Here is a 15,499-nt window from a genome sequence, read left to right on the forward strand (position 1 = left end):
CACCATGTTCAAACTTTTGATTCCTAACTTTGTCTGAGGTCTTACCAATATCTGCCTCCACAACCTCTCCACTAACTCTTAGAACATAAGATAAAGGAGCATGGTTCCTTTTAGAATACTTCTTCTTCTTTGGGATGTATATATCCTGTGCCTTCCGAATTGCTTCCAGTAGTTCCAGCCATTGCTGCTCTGCCATCATCCCTGCCAGTGTTCTTTTCCAATCAACTCTGGCCACATATTTCCTCATGCCTCTGTAATTCCCTTCACTCCACTGTAATACTGATACATCTGACTTTAGTTTCTCCTTCTCAATTTCAGGGTGAATTTGACCATATTAAGATCAGTTTTACCTGAAGGTTCTTCTACCTAAACCTCTCAAATCAATTCTGGTTCATTGCATAACACCCAATCCAGATTTGGTGATCACCTAATGGGCTCCATAAGACCATTAGACATAGGAGTGGAATTAGGCCATTCAGCCCATCGTGTCCACTCTACCATTCCATCACTGCTGTCGCCAGATCCCACTCGACCCCATACACCTGCCTTCTCACCATATCCCAATGCCCAACCAATCAGAAATCTATCAACTTCCGCTTTTTAACACTGTCCTTTTGACATGCGTTTTCTATCTCCCATTGTAACTTGTAGGTCACATCCTCAATACTGTTCAGAGGTCTGCATACGCCTCCCATCAGGGTAGTTTTACCCTTGCAGTTCCTTAGCTCTATCCACAATGATTCAACACCTTCCGACCCTATGTCACCTCTTTCTAATTTGATTTGATTTTTTATGAACGGAGCACCACTGCATCCTCTGCCTTCCTGTCTTCTGTTTGGTGCAATGTGCATCCTTGGACATTAAGCTCCCAGCTATAATCTTCTTTATGCCATGAATCAGTGATGCCCACAACATCATACTTGCCAATCTGTAACCGTGCTGTAAGTTCATCGACCTCATTCCATATACTGCGTGCATTTAAATATAACACTTTTGGTTTGTAGTCACCGTTTTCAATGTTGTCCACCTTTTACATTGCAATTCATCCCGTTGACTGCAATTCTTCACTATTGACGGCCTCTCCTCACTACACATTGCCTCTGTTTGTAAATCAACTACCTCATCTTCAGCACCATCATCTGCCTTTCCTATGCTGCTCAAGGACACTAGTCACACCATGCTCAACCCTTTGATTCCTAACTTTGTCAGAGGTCTTAACAACATCTGCCTCCATAACCTCTCACCAACTGTTCTGGCATTCTAGAGCCCATCCCCCTGCCACTCTAGCTTAAACCCCATTGTGCAGGTGAACAAACCTTCCTGCTAGAATATTTGTCCCTCTCCAGTTCAGGTGCAAAGCATCCCTTCTGTACAGGTCCCACCTTCCCTGGAAGAGAGTCCAATGGTCCAAAAAGCTTATGCCCTCCCTCCTACACCAACACCTCAACCATGTATTAAACTGTATAATCTTCATAGTTCTAGACTCCCTGGCACATGGCATGGGTGGTAATGTTGAAATCACAACCCTGGAGGTCCTGCCCTTTAACTTAGCACTTAACTCCCTGAACTCCTCCGCAGAACCTCGTCACTCGCCCTACCCATGTCACTGGTACCTTTATGGTCCACGGCTTCTGGCTCTTCACCCTCCGACTTAAGGATGTTGAGGACTCAATCTGAGATACCCTGGACCCTGGCAGCAACATACCATCCCGGAATCTTCTCACCCACATAACGTCCTGTCCGTACTCCTAACTTACAAAACACTTCTCACCACAGCGCGCCTCTTCTCCCTTCCCTCCTGAGTCACAGAGCCAGACTGAGTGCCAGACACCCAACCACTCGGCCTTGCCTCCCTCTGTTAGGTCAACCTGTTGTTCGGGGGGACGGCCACAGGGGTACTCTGCAATGGGTTCTTAACTCCCTTCCCCTTCCTGACTGTCACCCATTTTCCACTGTTCTGCATCTTGGGTGTAACTACCTCTCTCTATATGTCCTATCACCCCTTCAACCTCCTGAATGATCTGGAGTTCATCCAGCTCTAGCCCCAGCTCCTTAATACAGATTGTTAGAAGCTGCAACTGGATGCACTTCTCGCAGTTGTAGTTGTCAGGGACACTGGAGTCTCCCTGCCATCCCACATTCCGCAAGAGAAGCATTCAACTATCCTGCCTGGCATCTCTGCTGTCCTAACTGAGCAGATATAAAGAAGGGAAGGAGAAAAAAACTTTACCTCAGCTTTTGGCTGACTGAAACTTCCCTTCACTGACGCCTCAAGATCATTATGTCCACTCTCTCCGCTCAGACTATGGCCACAGCACTTGCTTCTGCCTTCCTTTAACTTGCTCTTGCTAATCAATCCCAAATGCTGATTGGTTGCTGGTCAGAGCTCATCATGGCTGCCACGATCTGATGCTGCCCTTTTCTGAATCAAATCCCCTCCTCCCAAGCTTCTGACGTCTGGATTGGTTACTGGTCAAAGTACAAAATGTTAGAAGAGCAAGAGCTTATTTACATTCATTCTAGGCAGCCTCCAACCCAATGGCATGAACATCGTTTTCTCCATACGGTAAACGTTCACCCCCCTCCTTACCACTACGCTCTCTTACCACTTTTCCTCATCTGACTATTACCTTTCCCTGTGCCTTTCTCCCACTGTCCACTCTCCTTTCCCATCAGATTCCTTCTGCTCCAGCCCTTTGCCTTTTCCAATTATCACCTCATACCCACTCCTCCACCCACCCAGTCCCATCTATCACCTTCCAGCTATCCTCCTTCCCCTCTCCTCACCTTTTTTATTCTGGCATCTTCCTCCTTCCTTTTCAGCCCTGAAGAAGGGTCTCGGCCCAAAACCCTGTTCATTTCCATAGATGCTGCCTGACCTGCTGAGTTCCTCCTGGACTTTGTGTTTGTTGTTCAGGATTTCCAGCATCTGCAGATTCTCTTGCGTTTTGATTCTGCAGATGCTGGAAATCTTGAGAAACACATACAAAATGCCGAGGAACTCAGCATGTCAGGCAGCATCTAAAGAGGGGAATAAGCAGCCGATGTTTCAGGCCAAGACTCATTATCAGGGCTTAGACTTGCGGAGTTCCTCCAGCATTTTATGTGTGTTAATTGAGGAAAATGTTAAGAAATGTTAGACATGTTAAACCAAGCCCAACTGAGGATCCTTCATGGTGTCTGAATAAAAAAGACAATCATTTATGCTAGTACAGAACTTCTCTCTCTCTCTCTCGCGAAGCGCTACAATGTGGTGTCCACACTTGGCTGGAGCCTGGCCTCTCCTGTTCGTGCTGCCCTCCTGTGTTTGGGTGGTGGAATGACAGGCTGGATTGTGTGCGTTTGTACACTGCTGGGAGACTGTACATTGATTGCCAGACATTGTCACTCAGGGTCTAGGACTATATAAATGTTTTCTCTTCGAGTGAATATGCTTCTTTGCTCACTTTTTTGAATTACGTTACTTGCAATTTTGAATGTTACTTGCTATTTTGAAGATTGCTTACTATTTTGAATGTTTTGTACCTGGCCTCAGAGATATGCTGTCTCACTCAGCTGTATCGATGTGTGGTTTGAATGATAATTAAACCTGATTTGATTTGATTTTAGCCTTGTTGAGAGAAAAAACAACATAATTTATATGAATGAGGAAAAGGGGAAGAAATTGGAAGCTACCACTGTTTTGCAACATACAGCTACAGATGATTATAGGAACATTTTGATGTAAATGCATACATTCCCATAATGTGGCTTTGTAAGACATTGGTCAGACTGCACAGAGTAGGGTCACGAGAATTATCCCAGGAATGAAGGGGGGAGGAGCATTCGATGACTCTGGCCCTGTACTTGCTGGTGTTTAGAAGAATGGGGAGGGGGGGAAGAATCTCATTGAAACCTATTGAATATTGAAAGGCCTAGATAGAATGGATGTGGAGAGGATGTTTCCATCGTGGGGATATGTAGGCACAGTCTCAAAGTACACGGATGTCCCTTCGGAACAGAGATGAGGAGGAATTTCTTTAGTCAGAGAGTGGTGAATCTGGGGAATTCATTGCCACAGATGGCTGTGGATTTCAGATCATTGGGTATATCTGAAGTGCAGGCTGACAGGCTCCTGATTAGTCAGGGCGTTAAAAGTTATGGAGAGAGAGCAGACGAATGGGGTTGAGAGGGATAATACATCATAGAGCAGACTTGATGGGCCAGATGGCTTAGTTCTGCTCCTATATCTTACAGCATATGGTCTAAATAAAAAGTAATATTCCGCCAATAGACTAGGCCTTTAGATGTTTACATAAAACATTATAGTGAACAACATACCATGCCTGGGGAAGGAAGGCAATCCTTATGAAAGATGTGTCGACAGTAGAAGACCACTACGCTGAACGCTTTTGCAGCTTCTGTAATGAGCAAACACAAAATACTCAGTTATTCACTCTCCACATGAAAATAGCCAAGACCCACGTGCAAATAAATCAAAGGATGCACAAAGTCACAATGCTGAAGGTGGAGCCATGACTGAGTAATTCCCCCTATCTTTTAAGCTTGCTGGTCACAACTACGTGGATAGGTTGAGGAAGGTAGGGCTCCTCTCTTTGGAGTGAATGAGGATGAGAGGAGACCTGATTGAGGTATACGAGATGATAAGAGGCACAGGTAACGGGGATAGCCAGAGGCTTTTCCCAGGGTGGAAATGGTTAATGCAAGAGGGCATAAGTTTAAGGTGATTGGAGAAAAGTAGAGGGGGGGATGTCAGAGGTAAGATTTTTACACAGAGAGTGGTGGGATTCAAGAATAAGACCATAAGATAAGAGCAGAATTTAGGCCATTCAGCCCATTGAGTATACTCAGACATTCGATCGTGGCTGATTTATTATCGCTCTCAACCCCATTCTGTTGCCTTCTCCCTGTAACCTTTGACGTCCTGACTAATCAAGAACCTATAAACCTCCACTTTAAACATATCCAGCAACTTGGTCACTTTCCAGATAATTTCTGATACCATCAAAATTGGTCTTTCTCCAATTCAGAATCTCACCTCACAAGAAAAGACCCCTTTATTCCCACTCTCTGCCTCCTGCTAATTAGCCAATGATCGATCATGCTAGAATCTTTCCTGTAATACCATGGTCTCGTAACTTGTTAAGCAGCCTTATGTGTGGCACCTTGTCAAATGCCTTCTGAAAATCCAAGTACACAATATCAACCGATTCTCCTTTCTCTATCCTACTTTTTATTAGGTGGTCTATAAAAAACACCCAGTAGAATTATTGGCCCCTCCTGTTCCAAACTTCCACCCACAGAGACTCCATAGACAATCCTTCCAAGTCCTGCTTCTTTTCTGCAGCCATGACACTATCTCTGATCAACAGTGCCACACCCCCACCTCTTGCCTCCCTCCCTGTCCTTTCTGAAATATCTATAGCCTGGCACTCGAAATAACCATTGCTGCCCCTGAGCCATCCAATTTGTCAGACAAAATTTTCCCAAGGAAACCATGCTGACTTTGGCCTATTTTATCATGTGGCTGCAAGTACCCCAAAACTTCATCCTTAATAATGGACTCCAACATCTTTCCAACCACTGAAGTCAGGCTAACTGGCCTATCATTTTTTTTTCCTCTGCCTCCCGCCCTTCTTAAACAGCAGAGTAACATTTGCAATTTTCCAGTCCTCAGGGACCATTCCAGAATCTAGTGATTCTTGAAAACTCATTACTAATGCCTCCACAATCCCTTCAGCCACCTCTTTCAGAACCCTGGGGTGTACATCATCTGGTCCAGGTGACTTATCTCCTCTTTAGTAATAGCAACAACAATCACTTCTGCCCCTGACACTCTTCGTATTTCTGATACACTACTAGTGTTTTTCGCTGTGAACACTGACACAAAATTCTTCACACAAAATAAGTCTTACTATCTTTCCTTTCGGTTAGTCCTGACGAAGGGTCTTGGCCCGAAACGTCGACAGCGCTTCTCCCTATAGATGCTGCCTGGCCTGCTGTGTTCCACCAGCATTTTGTGTGTGTTGTTGTATGAATTTCCAGCATCTGCAGATTTCCTCATGTTTGCTCGCAAAATACTGCCATTTCTTTGTCCCCTATTACTACCTCTCATGCGTCATTTTCTAGCAGTCCAATATGCACGCTTGTCTCTCTTTTACTCTTTATATATCCGAAAAAACTTTTGTAACCTGTTATATTATTGGCTAGCTTACCTTCATGTTTCATCTTTTTTCTCTTTATGACCTTTTTTAGTCGCATTCTGTTGATTTTTAAAAGTTTTACCATCCTCTAACTTCCCATTATTTTTCGCTATTTTATATGCCCTCTCTTTCTGCTCATGTCCTCTTCCAATCAATTCTGGCCAGCTCCTTTCTCATGCCTCTGTAATTCCCTTTGCTCCCTTAATACTGATATTTCTGACTTTATCTTCTTCCTCTCAAACTGCAGGGTGAATTCTATCATATTATGATCACTGCCCCTTAAGTGTCCTTTACTTAAAGATCCCAAATCAAATCTAGCTTATTGTGCAATATCTAATCCAGCACTGTCTTTACTGTCATGGGTTCAATCACAAGCTGCTCTAAAAAGCCATCTTGTAGGAATTCTACAAATTCCCTCTCTTGGGATCCAGCATCAAACGTGATTTTTCCAATCCACCTGCATATCAAAATCTCCCATGACCATCATAACATTGCCTTTTCTATTTCCCATTGAAATTTACATCCCACATACTAGCAACTGTTTGGGAGCTGTGTAAAACTCCCATCAGGGTCTTTTTACCCTTGCAATTCCTTAACTCCGCTCACAAGGATTCTACATCTTCTGATCCTGTGTTCTCACTTCCTAAGGATTTGATTTCAGTTTTTACCATTTGAGCCATCCCACACCCTCTGTCTACTTGCCTATCCTTTTGCTACAATGTGTATCTACCAATTATGATCTTCTTTAGTCACGACTCAGAGATGCCCACATCATAACTACCAATCTTTAACTGGGTTACAAGATCACCAATGTCATTCCATATATTAAGTGTATTCTAATATAACACCTTCAGTCCTGTATCCATCACCCTTTTCCACTTTGCCCTCATGTTGCCATAGATTCTGTTTTCTCTTCTGTGTTCATATTTATTATGATGTTAATTGTGTTCAATATGTTTATTGTGTGCTTTTATGCTGCATCGGATCCAGAGTAACAATCATTTCATTCTCCTTTACACTTGTGTACTGATGAATGACAATAAACAATCTTGAATCTTAAATCCCCACACTTCAAATTCCCTAAATTATTTAAATCTGCTTGGGAAGGAGCGTTTGCTGCAAGCATAACGTGTTCCAACGCCCACTCACTGCCTTCCACAAACAGCCCTGAAAATCAACAGATTCAACAACAGAAAGGAGTTGATGGAGAGAACCAAACACTGGAGAAACAACAAATGATATCAAACATTTTTGCAAAAGGAAGATTGAGTTAGAGTTTAAAAGAAAAATGAGGCCCAAGCTTATCATTGTTCAGTCATAAACTCACCGGGCACAGAGTAACCATATGAAAAATAACTCTAGCAGGTTAAACGGGATTTGAAATTAATTCGGGAAACACGGAATGGTGTAGGACCAGAAGGAATAGCCTCAGAATACAGCAATGTCCCTTTGGAACAGAGATAAGGACGAATCTTTTAGCTGAACCGGTGGAATTCATTGCCACAGGCAGCTGAGAAGGCTGAGTCAATGGTTCAGTGGTTCAAAGGTTCCATCTGATATCAGAGAATGTATACAGTACACAACCTGACATTTTCACTCTTCACAGACATTCACAAAACAGAAGGAAAACCCCAATGAAGGAATAACAGAAACAATAGAACCCCGAAGACCACCCTCTCCCACCCATGCCCAGGCAGCAGCAAAACATTAACCATACCCCCCCGCCTCAGTAAAAACATCAACCCCCACCCGACATGCATGCAATAGCAAAACCCTTAAAGAGACCATGATCCTTCAGTTCCTCATTGGGTATATTTAAAGCGGAGTCCTGTAGGCTCTTGATTAGCGAGGGTGTCAAAGGTTACAGAAAGTAGGAAGGAGAATGGGGTTGAGAGGGAAAATAAGTCAACCATGATTGAGTGTCAGGGCAGACTCGATGGGCTCAATGGCCTAATTCTGATCCTGTGTCTGACGGCTCGAGGTGGGCAGAGTTAAGAAGGTGGCAAGAGACTGCCTCTTCAAACTCACCGGTGACAAAACAGCTTAATTCCTCTCTGTAATGTCTCTTTCTTCCTTTTTCAAGGTGGTTGGGGTTCTATCCATGTCTTGATATGCAAGTGGTACTCAGACTGCATTTCTTTATTTTATGGCGGACAAGTTCCCATTCCTGGAGCTTGTCGGCCGATCGTTTTCCGACATTTTCCAGGCACGGCTCGGACGGTGGCATCTCTGGGGTTCGACCCTGCAAGGCCCTGTGGATGATCGATTTCAGGCCCGTGTTGCCGACTGAGGTGTCGCGCGAGATGGAACATGAGGATTTCGCTGCGGCAGATGTATGGTATGGGAAATCGACGCGGCAGACTGTAATATCGTAACAGGGATGTCAGTCTCCCTTTCGCTGTGAAAATGGGTGATATATCTCTGTGCCTTGTTGACTGCATATACAGTCTCTCTTTGGCTGCTTTGCTGCTACTCGGGGGGGTGGTGAAGTGCTGATGCTTTTTGCTGATACGGGCGGGGGGGGCTTTGGGATTCTAACATTTTTCTGTCGTTCATTCTTTGAGGTTCTTCTGTTTCTCGAGGATGCCTGCAAAGACTAAGTATTTCAGGCTGTATACTGCATTCATTCTCCGATAATGAATGGAACCATTTGATTTGATTTTATGGTCTGTGGTTCTGAGATACAGTGAAAAGCTTGTCTTGTGTACTGTGCATACAGATAAAATCATTACACAGTGCACTGAGGTAGAACAAGGTAAAACAATACCAATGTAGAATAAAATGCATAGCTACAGAGACAGGGCAGTGCAGGTAGACAATAAAATACAAGATCTTACGGTATTATGGAACGATATTTTCTATGGTAGGCCAGCTAGGAACTTTGCCCACTTGGAAACCTGGCACAATCTGTACCTCAGTGGAACAGATGGGCATTGAAAATTTGAAGACGAGTGCAAAATGGAAATTTTCAAACAGAGTTAAGTAGCCAGGTGCTCTGATCAGTTAGATGTAAGTAGGTAACAGGGGAAGACAGTTAACATATTTTAAATGCAAAGGCATATTAAGGGGGCAGCACGGTAGTGTAGTGATTAGTGTAAAACTTTACAGCAGCGTTGACCCAGGTTTGATTCCCACTGTTGTCTGTAAGCAGTCTGTACGTTTCCCCCGTGACCACATATACTGCATTTCCACTGGGTGCCCGTTCCCTCCCACATTCCAAAGATGTATGGTTGAGTATAATTGGTCACACAGGTGTAAATGGGTGGAATGGGCTCTTTGGGTTGGAAGGACCAGTGTAATGAATTGATCTGTATGACTGGTTTTCAAGACGGTTTTTTCACTGCACCTCGGTAAATCTGTCAATAATAAACCAATTTACTAATTGACCTAGTGAATAAAGAAAGGAGGTGATTTTATTTTAATGTTGGTCAAAACAGGTCACAATAATGTTCCATTAACTTAAGATTTACCAGACCAACCTTTCTCTCACAATTTCACCAACCCTTCGACCAGCTTAAAGGACACCTACCTCCAGGCAAAATGGGAGAATGGCACGATCCACAAATGCTCTCTTCTGTAAGAAAATAGTGATTATTGTACACTCTGCTGCAGAATCATTTCCATCACAGATCTGAGCCAGAAGCAATCATATACAGAATCATAAAACTGGACAGTACAGAATTGTGTGGGAGAATTATTCTGATTAACTTCATCTTTGGCTCTTTCCCACACGGCTTTCACATTTCCCGCTTTATCCAGTTGGTTTTGGAAGTTGTCACTGAAGCTTTTCCTACCAGTGCGTTCCAGATCACAAATTGACAGTGTTAAAATATCAAAGTTCAAAGTCAATTCATTATCATAGTTACCATATACTACCCCGATGGTTCATTTTCTTGCAGGCACTTACAGGAAAATAAAGAAACACAATAGAATTTTATGCAACACGATACACAAACAAAGCCTGACAAACAACCAACGTGCAAAATAAGACAAACAGGGCAATTAAATGAAATATTCTGGCAACACAGATTGTAAAGAGTCCTTGGAAGTGAGTGTGCAGGTTGTGGAATTGGATCAGAGTTGTGGCGAGTGAAGTTATTCAAACCTCACGTCTCCCAACACTGCCTTAAGCCCATGTTGTTCATTCCAGGAATGGATTCCCCTCCATCAAATACCCTCATAGTTAAGATGTAAGTTCAATCATCTTTAATCATCTACGCTTGAAGAAGAGCTCCAGTCTTTCCAGCAACTTCACACGTGAAGTCCCTTATTCCTGGCATAACTGCAGTACATCTCCTCTCCAAGCTCTTCATATTGCAGAGAGTTGGAAGGAGCATTCTTTGAGGTTCAGCCAGTGATCTTTAAAGGTGTAGCATTGACTGGCTTGTACCCAATAGCAAGAAATTTCTCTTCTTTCTTAAAAACAAAACATCCTTATTTCTAAGTAGTGAAAGTGATGCACAGTGGAAAAGGATCACATGGTGTTTATAACTGAGAAGATTGTGTCAATTGCTGGCAATTGGGCTCCCTCCTGTCTTCATGTGCCCAGTATCAGCTAAGCCACTACTGCCTTCTCATTCACACAGTCACAGAATATGACAGCTGTTATGATCCCAGCCCCCTCCTTCTTGAGAATCGCAAGATCGCTATTAATTCGGGTCTTGGACCCAGGAAATGAGAGAGAATCCTCAGCGGGACAAAGCAACGGATTTTGACCATTGTTTCTTGGAGACACCTTTGTGGATTGCGATCCTATACTACGTGCCAGCTCTCAGGGCTACGTGTACACCCTCGGGCAATGTGGGCTGGGGATTGCATCACCCCACCCTGATTGACATCTACAACCCTGCAAGTCAAGATAAAAGAGGGGCTGCAGGGGGCAGTCCCCTAGCGATGCACAAGAAGGAGACACCATCACTCATCGCTCCCGTGATAACGGGAAGCTATTCGGAAGCCACGTGTGGCCCGTTTCCCCTGGCCTGAGGAACGGGTGGCTGATAGCCCCGAAAAGGACTTCGAACTAACAACGGGGAACCCACGTTCCCAATTCAACGGTTTGTGTCCTAAAAGACTGGGCAAGTTTCTTTTCTCACAAAACCTCTCTCTCTCTCTCTCTCCAACAAGTGAAACCCAGCGGTCCCCAAAAGGCTAAAGCCTGCATGAACTCGAGAGACTTTTATCTTTCCATCGGACAATATTTTTACCCCTAGACAAAACGATAGAGCTACTTCTTATTGATGATTATTACTATACCTGCGCTTTAGATTGAGTATTGACGACGTATATTATCTGAATGTTTGTATTAACCTTACTTTTGTGCCCCTTTATAAATAAAAACGTTTAAAAATAGTACCATCAGACTTCAACGGACCTCTCTATCTTTGCCGGTAAGTGACCCAGTTATGGGGTTCGTAACAACTTGGGGGTTCTCGTCTCAGGATTTGACACCAAATTGGGAGGCCAGTGAATCGGGATTGTAAGTCCAAACTTGGATCTGGTTACGCGGGTAGCCAGACGGGAAACCAGCAAAGATGGACGTGGAGGAATTTATGGGAAACCTGACTCTGGGGGCGCTAGAGGCGGCCACCAAATTAGACTTGGTAAATTTGGCGAAGGGGTTAAGTCTCACAGAGGTGAGGTTGTCAATGAAAAAGTGGGAGGTGCGAAGGGCCATAACTCAGTATTACATTGGGAAGAATGTGTTTACAGCTGAGGTATTGGAAAATATCCCTGAAAAGGTACTAGCGAGTGGGACGGATCAGCTAGAGTTGGAGAAATTAAGGTTGGAACATGAAATTAAAGTAAAGCAGCTGGAAGCAGCTGAGAAGGAGAAAGAAAGGGCCGACAAACAAAGGGAGCAGGCGTTCCAGCTAAAGGAGTTAGAGGTGAAACGGGAGCATGAGCTCCAACTAAAGGGGTTAGAGGTGAAAAAAGAGCAGGACCGAGCTGAGAAGCAAAGAGAGCATGAAATTCAGTTAAAATAGCTGGAAGCAGCTGAAAAAGAGAGGGAGAGAGAGTATGAGGAGGCAGAGAAACAGAGGAAACATGACTTGGAGATGGAGAAGTTAAGGCAAGAGCGAAGAGATCAAGGGTCAGACCGAGAGGAGCGGTTTAATGTTAGTCGGGAGTTGAGGTTAGTACCTCCGTTCGAGGAGACGGATGTTGATAGTTATTTCTTGCTTTTTGAAAAGGTGGCAGTGAATCAGAAGTGGCCCAAAGAGCAGTGGGTGGCGTTGTTACAAAGTGTGTTAAAGGGGAAGGCACAACGAGCATATGCGGCGTTGTCCATGGAGGAGGGAGAAGCGGAGAATTATGCTGAAGTAAAGGAGGCCATTCTCCGGATTTACGAATTGGTACCTGAGGCGTATAGACAAAAGTTCAGAAATTTAAAGAAAGGGTGGAATCAAACATATACCGAGCTAGCCCATGAGAAGGGTGTGCTCTTGGACCGTTGGTGCACCTCGGAAAAGGTGGACGAGGATTATGGGCGTCTCAGGGAGTTACTTTTGATTGAGGAATTTAAAGGTTGTGTTCCGGAAGAGACCCGGATGTATTTGAATGAGAGGCCGAATAAGTCCATCTCAGAATTTGCTAGGTTCGCAGATGAATATGCCCTAACCCACAAGACAAAGTTTCCCTCGAATAAAAGTACCCCGAGAGACCGTGGGAACGATCGAGGAAGTCCGCCGGCTGAGGCAGAGGTCCCGCCGGGAGCTAGTGGTAAGGTTGAGGGGGAAAGGCCAGGCGGCCAGAGATTTCCGGGCTTGACCTGTTTTAATTGTGGGAAGAGCGGGCATGTTGCGTCTCGGTGCTTTGCTCCGAGGAAGGAGCCAGAAAAAGGGAAAGCAGCGGTCCCTATCGGGTGTGCAGTGGTAATCAGAAAATCGACAAGAGGGTCCCGGGTAGGCAGAGTGCGAGAAGGGTCTGAGATTTGTCTGTCACACGGAACCGTGTCTTTGAGGGAGGGGGACCCGCCAATTCCCGTATGGATCTGGAGAGATACAGGGGCTGAACTATCGTTGATCCGCCGTAAGGTACTCAAGGGTAGTCAAAAAACGGGCATGATAGCGGTGAAGGGGATAAATAAAAGGATAGAAATGGTGTCCTTACATAAGGTCATTATGGATTGTGAGCTGGTGTATGGATCAGTTGAAATAGGGGTGCCATCAGAATTCCCGAGAACTGACGTGGATGTCCTTCTTGGGAACGATTTAGCAGGGGGTAAGGTTTGGTCAGCCATGACGATGACCCGCCGACGTGCTGAGGCCCCGCCCCTAGCGTCCAAGAGCTATCCCGCATGCGCGGACACTCGCAGCCTGTCGAGAGAGGCAGCTGAGACCGAGAGCAGTTTAAATCTGGCCAGTTTTGATTTGGCCGAGACGTCTTTACCGACCCTGTGCCACGAGGGTTTAGAGGGTGGTAAAACAAAGAGTAGTAAAGTGAAAGGGGGTAAGGGAGAGGAGATAGATCTGCCCTTAGTGAGGAGAAAGGTCCTAGAGGTAGGAAATAAAGATGAGAAACAGATAAAGCTGTTAAAAGGTCCAGAGTTGGACATGGATGATCTGTCTGGTTTGGCAGAACTGTTTGAAGAAGTTGAGAGTTCTAAAGGTTTTCCCGATAATGAGATGAGGGCAGTCCTAGATGAAAAGGATGCCATTACCTTGGAGAGGTCTGCTGGATTGGCAGATGAGGTTGTTTCAGCCCGCAGGGTTGAGTTTACTCCAGAAGGGAGTTGCCCAGAGAGTAGCTGGGAGGAGCAAGGGAATTTGGAATTTGAAAAAGTTACGGGTATTGAAAGCCTGGAAGAGGTCAATGTCCCGTTTGAGTGTGTCCAAGACGGGGATGCACGTGGTCCTGAACCTAGTCATGGAGCTCAGAAAAGGTCTGAGGTATCTGATTCAGCTGAACGAGACGGCCGTCCTTTTGGGTCAGATAGACTGGGTTCAGTGAAGACAGGGTTAACCCTGGTAATTGTGGGAAGTGAGAGTTCCCCGGGGGTTTGTACTCGAAGGTGTGGTGAAACTTAAAGCGGAACTCGAAAATGGGGAGATAAATATTATTATTGAAGGAAACGGAAAGTTTGTAGTTCCCAAATCGAATGAAGAAATTTTAAACCCTGCAGATCGCTTACAGAGTAAGCCGGGAGATGCCGGGGCCCCACACGCTATTGTTATTCAAGGGTGTGGTGTGAAAAAGCAGAATTTGAAATGCTGTTTGAACAAAGAGGGATCGCTTGCAGATCTTAAATTGAAAACTAATAGCATGACGGGTCCTGAAGAGAAAACTAGCAACTTGCTTAAAACTAAAGAATTGGGTGGAAATGGACTAAGTCTGGGACACGGTGTTGATAAAATAACTCCTATGAACGAGGCGGGCGGGAGTTTACCTCGCCAAACTACCCGAGTTCCTCCCATAGGAACTCACCGGAAAAGAGACGACGGTTAATGAAGGGCGCCATTTTTAAACAGCCCAGCCGGTTGTACGGGATTTCAGCAAGGCATGTGAATAATAAAGACAAACCCCTTGGAAGCCTGCCTGGCTCCCCGTCAGGGATCACAACTCGTTAGATTTGTTAAAAAAAAATATAGGTGGTTATTAAGTTGAAGTCTGATGCTATAAGACTTTAGTAAGGCACAGGATGTTAAGCTAGTAAAGGAAGGGACACTAATCGCTAACTGTTTAGATGCTGAATTAAATGTATAACTGTATGACTCTGTAGTTAAAAGAAAAGCTTTTGTATTATGTTAGATTCTAAAATCCTGTAAGACTCTGTACCACTCCGTTTTAACCGCTGGTAAAAATGTTTTTAAGAGGGGAGGTGTTATGATCCCAGCCCCCTCCTTCTTGAGAATCGCAAGATCGCTATTAATTCGGGTCTTGGACCCAGGAAATGAGAGAGAATCCTCAGCGGGACAAAGCAACGGATTTGGCCATTGTTTCTTGGAGACACCTTTGTGGATTGCGATCCTATACTACGTGCCAGCTCTCAGGGCTACGTGTACCCCCTCGGGCAATGTGGGCTGGGGATTGCATCACCCCACCTTGATTGACATCTACAACCCTGCAAGTCAAGATAAAAGAGGGGCTGCAGGGGGCAGTCCCCTAGCGACGCACCAGAAGGAGACACCATCACTCATCGCTCCCGTGATAACAGGAAGCTATTCGGAAGCCACGTGAGTTCCGTTTCCCCTGGCCTGGGGAACGGGTGGCTGATAGCCCCGAAAAGGACTTCGAACTAACAACGGGGAACCCACGTTCCCGATTCAATGGTTTGTGTCCTAAAAGACTGGGCAAGT

The 15,499-nt window shown here is 44.8% G+C and overlaps 1 protein-coding gene across 2 annotated transcripts in view; it reads right to left on the bottom strand.

Annotated features, from left to right (window-relative positions):
- vps41 (VPS41 subunit of HOPS complex) overlaps window positions 1-15,499 on the bottom strand; it is a 228,384-nt gene that overhangs the window by 2,733 nt on the left and 210,152 nt on the right. For both annotated transcript variants that reach the window (XM_073031609.1, XM_073031568.1), the window contains exons 27-28: window positions 9,733-9,777; window positions 4,321-4,400 (exon numbers count right to left, since the gene is read on the bottom strand). In XM_073031609.1, the coding sequence (XP_072887710.1) occupies window positions 4,321-4,400; window positions 9,733-9,777 (125 nt within the window). The remainder of the gene's footprint in view (window positions 1-4,320; window positions 4,401-9,732; window positions 9,778-15,499) is intronic.

Source organism: Hemitrygon akajei, chromosome 1, assembly GCF_048418815.1.
Source record: "Hemitrygon akajei chromosome 1, sHemAka1.3, whole genome shotgun sequence".
Taxonomy (NCBI): Eukaryota; Metazoa; Chordata; class Chondrichthyes; order Myliobatiformes; family Dasyatidae; genus Hemitrygon; species Hemitrygon akajei.